Source organism: Fopius arisanus, unplaced genomic scaffold (genome assembly GCF_000806365.1).
Source record: "Fopius arisanus strain USDA-PBARC FA_bdor unplaced genomic scaffold, ASM80636v1 scaffold00021, whole genome shotgun sequence".
Classification (NCBI taxonomy): Eukaryota; Metazoa; Arthropoda; class Insecta; order Hymenoptera; family Braconidae; genus Fopius; species Fopius arisanus.
This window is the reverse complement of record NW_011887760.1, coordinates 185,518-202,958: the sequence shown is the minus strand read 5'-3', so window position 1 is coordinate 202,958 and position 17,441 is coordinate 185,518. Positions and strand designations below refer to the sequence as shown.

Below are 17,441 nucleotides of genomic sequence, written 5' to 3'. Positions count from 1 at the left end.
TATTGGTTACTCTTGATATCCCATCCCCAATGAGCCCTATTACTCCTTAAAGCCAGAATCGCTTGAACCAATGGGTCAACAAGACAATACCATCGACAGTATCATTTACCCCCGTTAAGATCGTGTGCTGAGTAACCTGGAAGGGTTGTATTCCAGCTGCATCGTGCCAAAATCCATCACCCAAATACACCACCTATTTAATGCTATTGCATGTACTCCACCCTTCCAGTAACTCTTCAACTCTTACTTCTCAATATGGCAAATGCATTAGTCGATAGGAAAGATGTGTGTGTACACACTTTCAATGACAACTCCAATGAGAACCAATACAGGTTCTCAAGTGCATTGCATTCAACCATTGGAATCATCAAGGGTGCAATCATTGTGTTCAATTCTGAGGGATTGACACCCTTTTCACTTCAACCTGTCCTCTCCTCCCTCTGACATCAGTCCAATAATGTTTCTCCCCTGAGAGTCATTGCCACCAGCTTCAATCTCGACTCTGGTGTCATCAGTAATCATCAGGGGTAAAATGATAAAAATATATTGAACAGCTATTAGCATTCGATTAAAAGTGGTTATTATTTTATTTTTCACTTCTGGCATTTGAAATCATCGACATCGATTTGGTCGTTTTATTAATAAACCACCGCGTATACGACGTGGCGCGTCGATCAAAGAGCACGCTAGGTCTGCGTATTAAGGAGGGGAATTGTAAAAGTTCGATCGTACATAGTCCCCGTTTCCACCGAGGGGCCAATCATCAATCGATTTTTCGTTTCCCACTCGTTGACAACGTTTATATTAAAACCACTGTATTAAGTATTTCACTTGGATCGAAACAATGCTTGAAATTTTTGGCCGTTGAGGTCTTTATTTCACCAAGGGTAATTCTGCATATTATACTGGGGCCAGTGGACAAATATATCGTCAATCAATTAACCAAATAGTACAGTTAGCTTCTTATGTCGTTGAACCGTTGAATATTGAAAGAGGATATTAAAAGAGATTATTTAAAATATAGAAATAATCCAATTTCCGATGAACTCCGATGGTATTAATGTTTCTTTTATTATTGATTTAACTCTCATCCGCTGGTTATTAATTCATCATCTTTTTTTGTGGTTTAGATTAATCAACTGGTCGAGGAGGTATCGAGGTTACAGCAGAGTCTTCAACGGCTCCAGGAGACCAGTGCACAGGCAACGGCGAGACTCGAGGAGGAACTTGATAGCAGAAGACAGCATATAGTGAGATTGGAGAGCAAGTTGGAGAGACAACGGGACTATGATGAGCTTAAGAGGGAAATAAGTGTATTGAGATCGGTGGATTTATCGCAAATACCCACTGGTGAGCCTGGTAAGAGCCTTGAGCATCTGTTGATGGAAAGAACGAAGGCTCTACAGCAGGCTGAGACCTTGAAGCCACCTAGCACACCTGATGCACTTGGTAAGTTCAATTTTTTTTTATTATTACCGGAATTCATAATCCTCATCATCATCTATCGACTCATATTCATTAATTCTAACACAGAAGTGTGAATCAATGAATTGATCAGTCAATCAATTTTGCTAATCGAAACTCAATCAAACTTCAATTTTACTTGACTCGTGGATGAGAAACTTATGAATGTAGGGAGAGAAGAAACGAGAGAGACGAGAAATCAGGGGAGTTATGATGACAAATTGACGATTTTGGTAGAATAAGTCACTGATGAAAATTAACAAATTCATCATTTGTTTATTAATTTATGATTGCTACTCATTACTACCTCTGTATGCTGCTGCTCTTCGGTCCTGACTCTCTTTCCAAGGCTCCGTTAATGATAGGCCTCAGAATAGTGCGGGGAAAATTATAGTATTATTATCACAATAATTTATCCTCATCGCAGTTGAATCATGAGATAATTCATGCTGAGTGAATACGTGACGCTTTCCCAAATTAAAAGTAACCCAGCATCTGCCTTTTTATTATTTTCAGTTTCTCTGATTATTCACTCCGTCACTAACAGGTCATTCTGTTTTCCAACTAACTTCTTCATGTTCATCCTCGCAACTATCCTCATACCTGATATATCTTGTAATTAAAGTGGAAAATCTTCTCACTCACTCACAATCATCTCTGAGTATCTTCATATCTATCTTTTGCCTCATATTGTCTATCTGCTTAGGCTGCACTTTTCATTATTATTTTTTCTCCAATAAACGGCTCACTCTTCAGCATAAGAGCTTCGCGTATTGCATTTGCATTGGAAAACAAAAACCTGCAGAGATACTAACGCAATACGTTTCGCGAAATCTCTGAATATAAAACAGTATTCTCCCCCTGAGACAAAAAAAAACCACATCCCAATACCTTTTACATTCCTGTGTGCGTCCGTCCAAAATTTGTGCACGAAATCTCTTCGCAATATTTACGTTCCTCTACCAAAAGCCCCGTAACCCGAGTGCCCCCCCCCCCTACACCCCTCCATTGTTCCGTATGTACCGAGTTTATTATGAATCGATCCAAGAGACAAACTCACTCTCCGATGAGATACTGCAACGTCACCCCCATTACTGGAGTCTAAAACAACCGCTATTATCTCCCAAAAATCCGTGTGAGAGGCACGGGTTTCCGTACTTCACTTCTCTGGATATTCTCAAATCCTCCAGACTTCCGAAATTCCAGTCAATCCGAATCTTTCGGTTAAACTCTCAAAATGATTATTTGTTTTTTTTTCCAAATCATCAATCCAGTTATGTGCCTATTTACTTGCAATTTCTTCAAATTATAAATCCTGTGCCCACTCTTACTTCTCAATTAATGTATTCCTCTTCTTCTTCTTGCGTACGCATGTGCGTATGTCGAGGATGGAGCGTCGGAGGAGAGTCTGGGACCCCGTGAATAGGCCCTGTAAATTTATCATTGTTTGATTTAAAAAATTGAAAAAAAAAGAAAAAAAAAGAAAAAAAACTAGAACACTTGAGCATTTTAAAAAATTCGATGTAATTCCCCTAAAAGAAAAAGAAAAAGTGTATTGACATCTAGAAAGAAATCAGATGAAAGATATTCAGTGATGAAACGGGGTCCCGTTTTTGTTTTGGTGGTTCCAGGTGGACTAGCCTCACCACTGCAGCGCGCTGCAACCGCCTCGCCCCATGGCAGTGGCGGTGGTGTTGGCAGCGGGAGTACACCCGTTACCCTCGTGTCCACCCAACAGGTGCTCCCAACGCGCTCCACCCCAACACCCTCATCGGCCACATCAACGGCCGCCTCGGGTCTCCTATTCCCGCCTCCTCTTCAAAATGTCGAAACATTTGGCTCATTCCTTGGTGAAGAGATAGTTGCCAACTGGAGGCGGTCCCTGGAGAGATCAATAATGAGCCAACAGCAGCAGCAGCAGCAGCAACAGCAACAACAACAACAACAGCAACAGCAACAAACATCACAATCGTCAATCGTCCAATCACAACAAACCCAATTGCCCCAACTGTCCCAGCAGAATACCCAATCACCGGTACAAACTGGACAGCAACACACGTCGCTGTATCCATCAACAACACCAAACCTAAATCACCTTCCATCACCAACAGATCCAGCATCATCGTCGAATAATGGTCTGAGTGGAGCAGTGAAATCGAGTACACCACTTGGTAGCCTGGAGAACATCACTGAGAAAGCACCAACGCCGATACCTGGCCACGAGACACCAGCACCACCAAGACCCTCGTCAACGGCTGCGCTGACATCACCATCAGCTAGTCTTCAGCCACCAGCTAGCTTGATCGAAGCTGCCATGAATGGTGCAAGCATGCCTGGACCCATACCACCAAAGAGCCCACACGAAGAGTCATGTCACAATAACAACAATAGTCATCATCTTGCTAACAATAATAACAACAGCATCGGTAGTCTGAGTGTTTTGGACAGTCTCAAGAGTCCATTTCGCTTCGACGACAGAACCCATCCGTTCCGATTTTGCGATGAATTTGGGGCTGCAGGAATGGCTGGCAGACTCGGTGAATCACTCATACCCAAGGGCGATCCCATGGAAGCACGTCTACAAGATATGCTACGCTACAATATGGATAAATATGCATCACAGAATCTTGATACACTTCACATAGCAAGACGTGTTAGAGAACTACTGTCTATCCACAACATTGGACAACGTCTGTTTGCTAAATACGTTCTTGGACTCAGTCAGGGAACTGTCAGTGAACTATTGAGTAAACCAAAACCATGGGACAAACTAACTGAGAAGGGACGTGACAGCTACAGAAAGATGCACGGATGGGCCTGCGACGAGAATGCCGTATTACTGCTCAAATCTCTCATACCGAAGAAAGGTGAGTGATCGTCTCTTTTACCAAAAACCAAAAACCAAAAACCAAAAAAAAAAAAAAAACAAGGAAAATCGGGCAGGTCTCGCAATACCTCATGGTCTGAATGACCATCATTATCTTCTTTACTGCGTCGATGAATACCTTTTTGTATGATGTGTTTATATAACCGTTGACCTTGGGTGATCCTAGTTAATCGGTAAATAGTGGATGCCCGTATGATCACTAAATGTTTTATAACTTTTGATTACACACTCCCTCAAAAATTCTCTCCTGCCTCTCGCACTGCCAAATTAATATTTTCAATCATTACTCTTAACACTAACACTAATTACCTATCGTTAATTTAACCTAATCAACTTATCACCTGATATCAACAGATTTTTACGACATTTGGTTGAAGTGAAGATGATGCGTAGTGATGGGGGCGGGACAGAGAAATTTAGATACTAAATACCATGATCAGGACAAGAGTAGCTCGACGTGAAATGCTATTTACTACAGTGGTAATATTAAATTGTCAATAGAATTGCGTGTGTGTGTGGGGGGTGAGTGATCTTTTCGATATTTCTTGTATGATGTACAGCTACACCCAGACCTATCACCATCATATAATCTCGCGAATGATATTAATTACCTTGATTAAATTACACAGTTGCATGGTCTACCTGGGTGATATCGATTGTTCGCTGCGTTTGGCAGCCATATTGTTTAGACTAATAGCTCCTGGGAATAGGAGCTGATAGGGAAATAGAACAGAAGGGATGGGGATGAAGGGGGCAAGTTAAAAAGGAGATGGAAGGTATATTGCCCCGCACCGCTTCGGCAATCTCTAGATACCTGAGATCAGGTGGGAGAGATGGAATGTGAGAAATGTGATCCATTGTAGCATTAATCAAGCTGAATATATTGACAGACTATTTTGGTTAAATTATTCGACAAATTTTCGTCTCAAGAATTCAATTAGTTGTGACAATTTTATATAATCCCGCTTCACAGGACTTTGACCCCTCGCTTCCCCTACAACACCCGGGACATTCCAATACAAAAACACTCCGTCATGAATAGTTGATTGATTATGATTACTCGAAATTATGCATTGTAACTATAAATTGGGATTATAATCCCCTCCATGACCGGAAACCCACAATCAATTATATGAAAGAATCGGTCGGACAAAAAAAAGAATCGTCCAATCGAAAATTAGACATCATCGACTCGTCTCCGCTCTGCAACCATTAAATTAATAATAATGATTGGTATGACTCAGTTTTTTTTTTTTTCAACGGATTGCCTGAAGTATTGATATAAAGTCGAGAAGGACACCTGTGGCTTTTAAGTCAGCCATTGTCATAACGCACATGTCCTCGATGCTGCGTCCGGTTACCTGTCGAATAATGACTTCGAAAATGAAGTATACGTATGTGAAATATTGAGGTAATTTCAGTTGTTCGAAAAAATTGAGAAAAAAAAAGCCGTGCAGGCCGTCGTGCGTCAATGGATTGTCGGTTTCCGTCGGGTTTAAAGGCGTAGAGCGATAATCATTAGCTGGCGATTCGTCGGAGCGTGATGAAAAATTATTTTTCGGATTTTTTGGATATTATCAGCGTGTGGGAAAAATTTCAATCGTCCAGAGACAAGGACAGATGAATTAAAAATATTTTATGAGAACGATAAATTGATGTTTCGCCTTGACAGACCAGTGGTCTTGATTGTCGAAGAATTAAACAAACATGATGGTCGGCCTGCGAGGAGGAAACGAGATGTGTCCATCGGACGAGGTCTGATTCACATTAATTACTTCTGAATTAAACGATGAGGGTAATTAAAATTTCCTCGCCAAGTACTCGCCGAATGATTTTAATTCTCTATTTATTTTAATTGTTAATTGATTTAAAAAATCATCGAAATAAATCGGCCAGTCCGGTTTCGCCATGTTCCATCATTTTTCCTTAATTATTTATTAGCCGTAAGAGAGTGGTATGATGAAGAAAAGTATATTCGAGTTTCTCGACATTTTTCACCTTATTCAGTTGAATACCGCAAGAGTTCTCGATTTCCAATTCTTAATTATAACCGAGCGACACAATTCACGCGTAATTACCACACTTGAGAATCAAGCGAGTACACAGTATTATCGGCCACTGCAAATGAGTTTCATTCATTAGGTGAAAAATACCTCAAGACGATTTTTTTCTTCCCCACCGATTTTATCGTTCATTCCGTGGGTATTTTCTTTTCGACTTGCAGCAAACTCACACGTTCTTTATGCTCTATCGTTCATCTACATTAGATTAGGTATGTACATAATAGGTGTTTCTGCGGTTCAACCGTGCGGATATACAGCACGGTGGTTGCACGAAAGCATCAAGTGTAGTCAACAATATCATGATTTCTCAATAATATTCATTTTTTCTTAATCCATCATTTATTTATACTTTGAACTAACTTTTTTAGCAGTGCAGTACATCTCAGAGAAATATCCGCAAGTCTATTTAAAATCTTTCATTGTTTTTTTTTTTAAATAAAAAATAAAACTAGTGTAAATGAGAATTTGAATTTGATTTGAAATATATTATTAATGTAAGGAATGGGAGTGATTTGGAGAATAACTAAAATTAGTCATGAGGAGAAATAAAAAATTGAAGAGTGAAACGTGAAAAATAAAGTAATGGTCGATCGTGATGGAAGAATGCATATGGTGTACCTCGTTAGCGAATTGCTGAAGAACCGATATATCGCGTTTTTGCAGTGGAAAGAACAAGAACATATCTTCGGATGTATGCGACGGGTTACGTGTGCTCGTCCAACGTATTTCCCTCTCTAATTTTCCATTTTTGCTCCAATTCTCTGGCATTAGCAGTGACATCCGATACATTTACGATAAATCCTCCACGGGGAGAAGATGGCAGAGATTCCTAACCGTCGATCCGCACAAAAATTCCATGAATTTCTTTTTCGTATCTAAAATTGAGTGACTGGCATTAGCTAGGTACATGCTATCGAGTTTAAATCTATGGAGAAATCGAATGTCGATAAAACTGCGGTGAAATGAATTTTGCCGGAAGCATATTTAATAATGAAATGATTTTTTTAAATATCCTTGAATTTTTTTCTGGTATTTCCTTCATTTATAGAAAGATATACTCGACGTTAAACATACAATTCATTAAGAACTCAATCAGAAAATAATCGCTGCATAATTTAAACAATCATAAAACTTTGAAAAAAAGGCAGGAAAATTTTTCCACGATCATGATATTTTGGGAGTCTGAAAACTAAAAAAAAAAAAAAACGGTAATACATCTAGATTTTTTATTTGCAATGAAAAAATAGCCTGACAATAGAACTAATCAATCATCGAAAACAATCGTGTCTAAAAACCATGATCCTCCACTGGAGTAGCGTCGACAATTGCACTCAGTACTCATCACCGTAGCGGTAGCAATCAAAGAGCAAAAACCATCGATGGCTGATTCATCCGAATCTTGCGCGGCGTGATTGGTCAATTAGACGGGAAACACGTAGGAGAACTCTTCGGTACTTGTGTGAGACACCGAGAATAATCTCAAACTCCCCTCTCTCTCCATCTCTTTGCCGAATTGATGCAGGGGTGAAATATCTCCAAAGAGGATATTTTAATTATTGTCACCCCAATTGCACTCTTACCCTCTACCCTCTCCCCTCGGCAATTTACTCGATTTACAATCGATTGAGGATTTATTTCAGAATTATCAATAACCAGACCTTCTTGAAACCAATACAGACTCCAATAATAACTTTTAATAATAATTATCGATTTATTTTTGAGAAATTAAATGAATAGATTCACTCAGACTCATTTCCGACGTCAGTAACGGACAAACAAATCAATTTGTTTATACAAACATGCGCTATTTGATTTTATTATTTATAATCAAACAATTCCGATCTACATTTTGGTCGGTTATTTCGGAAATCACTGATGAGTTCACGGGAAATATTCTTAAAGTTAACGAGGGAACCGACCGTTGGAATTATCGGGCAGAACGACATAATTCATTTCTCGGTAAACTCGTGATGCCCAACCCGTGGATTAGATTGAATCTGTACATGTTAGAGTGCAAAGAACAAGGAAGGAGGATCTTAGGAAGGAAAAAAAAACGAAGAATAAGAGCGGCGACTTTGAAATGGACATGTCGTTTTATACAGTGTGTGCTATTGTCGTATGAAAGATGCGGTGGTGTGAGAGCAAGAGGTGGCAAGATTGCTTTTTCTATTTTCTTCTTTTGTTTTCCTTTTTTTTTCTTTCTTTTTTTCTTTCTTTTTTTGAGAAACGAACAAAGGAATCATTGCGTGCAGTGGGCGGTGACGATGCGCGCGGGAGTTCGTCACGACATGCGACAGAGAAATTTTAACGATAAGTAGCGGACGAAAGTGACTCTCTCCTTCGTCTTCTAACTTTTAGGCAAACACTGAACAATGTTACTGATTGATTTCCCATGGCAAGATTTACTCGGTAAATTATTGAGAACTTATGGTCGTGCGTGAAAATCTATTAATTCTGGATGAATCCTGGGATTAGCTCGCTAATATTTTTTTCAAACGAAAACATGTCGACGGGATTCGCGAAAAAAATCAGCGGCGAAAGGGCAACCAGGTGTGCGTCAGCTTAACTCTTCGGTGAGTTTATCAGGAATATCTCCGAAACTAGCGGGGATAGCGATTTTTGTTCGATTCTCTTTTCTGTTGATTCGAGTAAGCTCTATGAAAAAGGTCATAATCAAGATTTCCCTATCTCCGTACATTATTCGAGATTTCAATTGAAAACAGGGCAATTGCCAAGATAATCTTAAATCGGTATGTCGTATTTTTTACCTCAATCTTCTCTGCCTGATTCTGGAAATTTTGATGGTAATGCAATTACCTGGAGATTTCAGGAGATTTTATCATTGAAAATTCAGAATTTCGTAAGTGTAGAAAGGGGGAATCTCCGTGAGGCTTTTCCTTGAAAATGAGTAGAAGACCATAAAAATCCTGAAAATCGGAAGTTCATGAAATTTCACGTTTTTTTTAAAGAGTATAGTGTAGTTGTAATAAATGTTATAAATAGAAAAACCGAGTAAGAACACACCACAAGTTGTGCCTCACCCGTAGAGTATGTTTCAGGCAAGGAGCAGGGTATGCCAACGTTCGGCCGCCCACAGGAGGGCGGACCACCTGACATGAACGACGAGAGAATTGCCCACATGCTCTCGGAATCTGGACACCTGCAGATGAGTCGTGCCAGTGAACACGACACATCCAACGACGCTGACAGTAAGAGTCCGAGCAGACTGGGATGTCCGAGCCCATTCGGCAAAGACAGGTACGACAGTCAGAACAGGAGGTTGAAGAAGTACGAGAACGATGACATTCCCCAGGAGAAGGTTGTTAGAATTTACCACGAGGAGCTTGCCAAATTGATGGGAAGGAGAACCGATGATTTGCGCGGACCAAGAGATTTTCCTCCAAGGTGAATATCAAACTAACGAATTAAAGACTGCATGACACAAAAACTGTGCTGCACTTCGAGAATGATAAAATATTGACTTCGTACTTTCTTTTATGTTTGAATTCTTTACAATAAATTACTACACTGATCAATATGAATTAAGGACAGCACATAACGTTGATTGATCGTAGCGCGATGTTTCCCCATTTTTTCAGTGGAGCCCAGGGTATCCAGGGAATGGAGCGCACCCAGGAAGAGATCAGACTGACTCTGGACGCCTACCACAGAGAATTCCAAAAGTTGAATTCAGCATCAGGTGGAAATGCGGCATTAGCGAGCCTCTCGGGTCTACCAAGTCTACCAAGCCTGATAGCCCTTCACCAGCAGGCCCTCCACCAAAATCATCTAGCAGCCAATGGGACTGGTGTTGGTGTGCAGGATCTCAGTCTGGGGAAAGTCGATCCACGTAGTAAAATAATGAATGGGGTTTCCGAGGAGGATAAAGAGAAAATGGAAGAGGCAATGAGACACGCTGGCAGTGCATTTTCCCTCGTAAGGCCAAAACAAGAGCCAACGGGTGCACAATCTACCCCAGGTGGATCCAGTGCTAGTTCACCACTTGGTAATTCAATATTACCACCTGCCATGACACCTAACGAGGAATTTTCTGGTGCTGCTGCAGCAAGTCCACTACAGAGAATGGCATCAATCACAAATAGTTTGATTAGCCAACCGTCCACACCGACCCACCACTCAGCAAATCAACGACCCCTCAAAGCCGTTCTACCGCCAATAACTCAACAACAATTTGATCTTTATAATAATCTCAACACTGAAGATATTGTAAAGAGGGTAAGTCGAGTTGTAAGTCGTCAAACTTCGAACTTTTCTATTCATTAATCCCCTTAAATAATTAATAGCTATTTTCTATCATTCGTTGCAGGTAAAGGAACAACTGTCACAGTATTCAATCTCTCAGAGGCTCTTTGGCGAGTCGGTTCTTGGGCTCTCACAGGGCTCAGTATCTGATCTCCTAGCTCGTCCCAAACCCTGGCACATGCTCACCCAGAAGGGGCGAGAACCATTTATCAGGATGAAGATGTTCCTCGAGGATGAACAGGCTGTGCACAAACTCGTTGCTAGCCAATATAAAATTGCTCCAGAGAAGCTCATGAGGACCGGCGGCTACGGCGGCCTGCCTCGTAAGTTTAACTCAGGTCAATATAGATGTTTTGTTATTTTATTAATTGTAGTTTGAAAGCTCGCTTACATCATGAATTTTTTTTCGTAATCCTTGGAGTCGTAGAGAATTATGCTATTGATTTTTCCGCGTGTTGAGTGGATAGTAGACTTCGTCAAAAATTTGCGATACTTTTTTTTCACCTCGTACTCGCGAACAGCATACACTATAGACTCAACATTCATATCTCTTCGTCGGCTCATCGAGCGATTTTTTTTTCACGCTGCTCATTGAGAAAATCGTTTTCTTATTGAACTTAAATTTTTATTAATCTTTAATTTTAAACTAAAGTCACAAGTAATATGGCGGACAAAAAAAAATTCCATTGTTCTTGGGGAAAAACTAAGTTACGCCTTTCATCGCTAATAATAAGTTCAAAGGCGAGTACAGCGGTAGCCTAGTCCCTTTTAAAAAAAAGCATGTAACGTTTTTTGTCAGCTTTTTTTGGCGCTATGCATATCAAATTATATCTATATAATATGATATATATATATATAATACATATATATATAAATAATATATATAATATATAATATATATAATTATATATATATATATTAATTTTTTTTATATAATAATATTTAATATTTTTATTTTATTATATTGGAAATAATCGTGGATATAAATATATATACTCCAATGATAACACCCCATACGTGGACGATTTGGCGCGCATAGCGCGCCATATACGCTAGTGCTTACCAAATTATTCACCAGAACAGAGAAAAAGACGAGAAAAAGACGAGAGTTCAAATTTCTCAATGAAAAAACATTGGACAAAGGAAAAACATTGCTCCATCACCCGATTGATAGATATGAATGTTGAGTCTATAACATACACTTTTCGAGGGTGCGAGGTGAAAAAAAAGTATCGTAAAAGTATAAAAGTATTTAAAAAAAAGATAATACGACGAAGAGGATTAACTTTAATTACCATGGCCCTTCTTTTTATTTTTGCTGGTTCACGTTAGTCATTGATTAATTTGTCCAGCAGATGGATTTTTAAAATGCCTTTTCCTTCTTTTATACAATTAATTATGAATTCAATGCAATTTATTTCTAGCAACATCAGAATAGCGAAAATGTACCTAATTTAAAAGATTTGATGTAACGGAACTGCTTTTATAGCGAAAAAAATCCCGAATTGGACAAAGAATCAATAGATATGTAACGATTTCCTTCGCTTGGTAAAGAGCCAAGAAGAGCGTTCAAACTATACAGATTCCCACTCCCTCAGAATGGAGAGAAATTGAATGAAAAATTTTGATTTATAGCTTGTGGGACTCCAATGAAGCCAATGCCTCCCACAAAACTCGTCCAGGAGCAGCTTCAGAATGCCGCAAAGGCCCAAGCCGCGGCACAAGCGGCAGCGGCAGCAGCTGCGCAGCATCAAGAGCACCAAATGCAATTGGGCCCACCATCAGGTCCACAGCATGGCACTCATCCTGCTCCACCGGCTCCAATGATGCTGACCCCACCGGGACCACATCATGGAACAACTCACGGTGGTCAACTATCCATCCAAGAGCTCCAGAAAAAGCAGCACCAACAGCAGCAGCAAATGGGTCTCCACTCACCTCACCAAATGACACCCTCACCCTTGCGCATTCTCCACTCTCATGTTTCCCCAAGTGTCTATGAGCTAGCGGCATTGACGCAGGATCTGGACACACAGACAATCACAACGAAAATCAAGGAAGCCTTATTAGCGAATAATATTGGCCAAAAGATATTCGGTGAAGCTGTTCTGGGTCTTTCCCAGGGTTCAGTGAGCGAACTCCTGAGTAAACCAAAGCCTTGGCACATGTTGAGTATCAAAGGTAGAGAACCCTTCATTAGAATGCAACTATGGCTTACAGACGCTCACAATATCGACAGGCTTCAAGCCCTGAAGAACGAGAGGCGTGAGGCGAATAAAAGACGTCGTAGCAGTGGTCCAGGTCATGACAACAGTTCAGATACATCGAGCAATGACACTGCGGACTTCTACCACGCGTCAGGCTCTCCCGGGCCGGGTCCTCCCTCCGCCAAAAAGCAGAGGGTCCTTTTCTCTGAAGAACAGAAAGAAGCATTGAGACTGGCATTTGCCCTAGATCCCTATCCAAATGTAGCGACCATTGAATTTCTCGCTGGTGAACTTGCGTTATCATCAAGAACAATAACCAATTGGTTCCACAATCATCGAATGAGGCTAAAACAACAAACACCTCATGGACAGCCAGAGCCACAATCACCTAGAGAACCTGCACAGCCGTTTGATCCAGTACAATTTAGACTGCTGTTGAACCAAAGACTGCTTGAGATACAGAAGGAGAGATTGGGACTGGGTAATGTACCAATTCCGTACTCACCGTACTTCAATCCAAATCTCGCGACGTTGATGAGTAATGCTCTGAAGGAGCAGTGCTCAGGGCTCGATCTCTCGATGGGATCGTTGAAGAGAGAGCCTAATCCGGAGTTTGAGGATGACGATGGGGATGATGCGATGAGTAATCTTGGGAGTGAGGATTCTGATGGCTCGGCATCGAGTATAAAACGTGAGCCCAATGATCACAATCAAACTCAGCCAACTGCTGCTACCTCGGTGAGATCCAATAGGAGAAAACCAGCTGCACCACAGTGGGTGAATCCAGAGTGGCAAGAGCCAGCAAGAACCGGTGATGAAGTTATTATTAACGGTGTTTGTGTTATGCAGACTGATGATTACGGTGTTAAGAGGGAGACTGAAGAGACGATAAGAGTTGAACCAACACCAGTCCAGGACAGATACGATGATGATGGACAGAGTGATGTTTCATCGGTATCCGGGAATAATGGGCAGGATCGTGATAGTCCGATGCCAAGTCCAAAATCAGCTCAAAATAGTCCAATTACCTCACCAAGACCACCGTCGCAACAAAATCCACAGGATAATGGGGAGAGTCCAAAGGAAATTGTTAAACACGAACCTGAAGAAACGTGGGATTACTAAACGAGTATTTTTCTCTTCTTTTCGTTGACACATTGTTTTATTATTTTCGATTTCTCGAGTAATCGTTTTTCGTAATTCAATGCAAGTGGTTCGTCTGGCCAAACTGACGTTGTTCTGCTTAAATGAAGTAAACATAAAGTGATCTTAAAGAGAAAATTTATCTAGGACAGATGACAGAATGGTGGAGAATGTTAGTTATTTAACGTAAGTTATAGATACAAGTGTAGATTTTTAGGTTTCTAGGGAGACTAAGCCAAGCGATAGGATTCGATAACTTCAATAGTATAAATACCGAGTCCTGCCTATCAAATTGGGCATTATATCGAAGTTTAACGAAAATGTGTGGTGAACGACTGAATCACGAATAAACGGTGTATCATTTATTTGTTTATTTCATTTTATTCTTTTCGTTTGTGGATTCGTTTCCATTTTTATGAGGAAATGACGACTGCAACTTTGATAATGTTTTAGAAATGGGAGTAAAATCAAAAGGTCTCTTTGTAGAATGAAAATTAATAAGACAAAATGAAAAAATCCACAGATGAGCGTCGAACAAAAGAAATGTATACTAAACTCGTACATATATATAGTATATCGAATATGTAAATTATTTAGTATCAGTGTGCGTGAGAATGATATCAATCTTACATTACACGTTTTTGAATGATTGATGAGGAAAATCATTGACCATATTTGTTCTGTGAACGTTTTAGGTCGAAAAAATTCGAAAAAACAAAATTAAAAACAGTTATAAAAAATATTGACAAACCGTATCACGAGGTAAATTTATCTTTTTTCACAAAAACGGTTTCGACTAAAAGTGCAATCTCTCCCTACATTCCCCCCACCCCCACGTCCCCCCTTAACTAAACGAACTCTCGATTAATTTCTAATCAAAAGAGGAAATTAGTGGAATAACACTGAATAATTTGTGCATACAGAAAATTCAGTGGAAATTAGTCCTAAAAAAAAAATATCTCGAACGGATAAATTACATAATCATCGTGATTCATGTGCTGTCATTCGTATTTCCCTCCCCCTTTCAACTCCTCTCCCCTATTTATAGATAATTAACCTGTTGATGTTATTTTTATTATTTCTTTCCCACTCGAGTGTTTTTTACTTTCATGTCCATCTCTTACTTTTTTCCTATAATTTTCTTGTTATTTTGTTGCGAACGAGTGTTCACTCGGCGTTGAACATAAAGTCAACAGAAATATAGAGAATGAAGAATGGAGAATGAGAGATTTGTGACGGAAATGAAAAGCAAAATGGCGAAACGAACAAAAATGTAGAAAAATACTTAAGGCCGTTACCAATGTTATTATTATCTTTTCTATTATAAATCATTAATTATTACGATTATTGATGAGTTGTGGAGAAAAATTTATGATAATGATGATAATCTTCATTTTTTTTTCTCTTAGTTATCAAGATATTTCATCGATTGAAATTTTCTGTAATTATTATTACGATTCATTGATGATCAATCTTGAGAGTACGTAGCCAAAAAAAAAAATCATGGAAAATGGGGAAAAGTACTATAAATAAGCGAACAAAAGAAGGAAAGATGATCTTATTGGTAGATCGTGAGAATTTTATGTATATATATATTCTTCTCCTTCTCTTTTTTATATTAAAAAATATCACAACAGCGAAGGTTCCTCCGATGCTGTTTAAATAAATTATTTTGTAACATTACCAATTCAATGGTAAATGTAGGCTTTATTATTTTATTCATTATTATTATTAATATTATTATTATCATTATTGTACTATTACGTTTTTCATTACGGTCTATTATTAATTATTATTATCAATTTATCATTTTTTTATAATTATATAATTATCATTAAACTATTAATTATGACTATTCTACAAATCCAAAACGGCTTGTGAAGCCAATGTGATAGAGCTTATGTGCGACGTGAGAAAAAGAAAATGAGAGAAAGAGAGAGAGAGAATCCCTGGGAATTTACCCATATCCCAAAAAATGAACAAAAAGTGAAGAGAAAAAAAAACCAGTGTATATGCGGGCTGAGAAAGAATGAAATTTATAAAATTAAATTAAAAAATCGTAATACGTAATTTCTCAACTCGCATCCGATGTAAATAAAATATTGTATGTATAAAAAAGGAAGTAAAAAATGAATCGAAAAAAATGAGAACAAATTTGGAAGATAATTCTCTGATCAAATATATTATACCCACACGATTATTAATACGACAACAAAACTTGTATTATACTATATTTACTTATCAGTCACAGTTAGCAATTATTGGATAGGTATTCCTACCGATTTGAAATTTAAATAACAATTTTAAATGATACAACTATTGCATAATGGCCACAACAAAGGAAAATCGAGAATCATGTTTTATCAACAAAAAATATAGAATGAAAGTGATTAAAGGATTGCACCGAAAAATGATAAGCCATCGGGAAAAAGATCAAATTTTGGATAACAAATATCGAAAAATTATTCTCGATATTGTGAATCAATCTAAATATTAATCAGATGACCTAATCTTCATAATTAAATTCTAGTCTTCGATTCATAACAGAAGAAACTCATTAACTCATTCGAGTTGTGTTTTTCAAATGTTTTCGGATTAAAAATGAAAAACCAGTACTGAACAAAAGGGGCATTGCGAACGGAAGACCAGTGAAAAATTTTCCTTCGTCTTTTCTTTTTTTCCTTTTTCTTTTTTTCCTTCTTTTTCCATGTAAATAAAAAATATCTTATATGATAATTATTGAAATGCAGATGTCTCGCTTCAGCGGTTGTATAAAGAATTAATGGAGATTATTGAAAGCGAGAGAAACGTATCAATAGGGTTTTGCAACATCGAACTGCCAGAGTTATTGGTGGGCAGCCCCATGAATTAAAAGCTATTAATTTCCTTCCGTCAAAACCATCAGACTAAATGGCGAATAATAATTTTTAACACTCATCAATTTTAAGAACAGTACACGATCTCAGATACAATATTTTCAATAGCCTATTGGCATGAAAGGCAACATACATTTTGGACTTTTTAAATTCACCGGACTTTCTTGCTTTTAACTCGCAATTAAATAAAAAAAAAACATTGATGCCACGTCTTGGGGAAATAAACCTTTCGAATAAAAATTAAGTCAATCAATGTTTACTAATTGACGTGGCAGAGGCCAAATAAATTTATGAGAAAACAAACAAGTATTGTACATCATTCATTTGCATCATCGAATCCAAGCATAAATTAGCATCTTGTAGATATTGAATAGATGAAATAGCTATACGATAGCTTTAATTATTTAATTAAAAATATCGCGTGTAACCAAGACGATAGGTGAATCGGTAAAGAGAATGGATAAATGATTAAATCAAATTGAATGAAGAGTAATTGAATGGCTGAATGGATGTGTGAGAAAACAACTGTAATATAATA

At 38.5% G+C, this 17,441-nt stretch overlaps 1 protein-coding gene across 1 annotated transcript in view; it reads left to right on the top strand.

Annotated features, from left to right (window-relative positions):
* Positions 1 to 15,772, top strand: part of cut (homeobox protein, cut) — a gene marked incomplete at its 3' end in the record, with an annotated part of 80,230 nt that extends 64,458 nt beyond the window's left edge. The window contains 6 exon segments of the mRNA XM_011301266.1: positions 1,131 to 1,449; positions 3,096 to 4,331; positions 9,462 to 9,819; positions 9,990 to 10,650; positions 10,742 to 11,000; positions 12,313 to 15,772. Of these exon segments, the coding sequence (XP_011299568.1) occupies positions 1,131 to 1,449; positions 3,096 to 4,331; positions 9,462 to 9,819; positions 9,990 to 10,650; positions 10,742 to 11,000; positions 12,313 to 14,009 (4,530 nt within the window).
* Between the last annotated feature and the right edge of the window lie 1,669 nt (positions 15,773 to 17,441).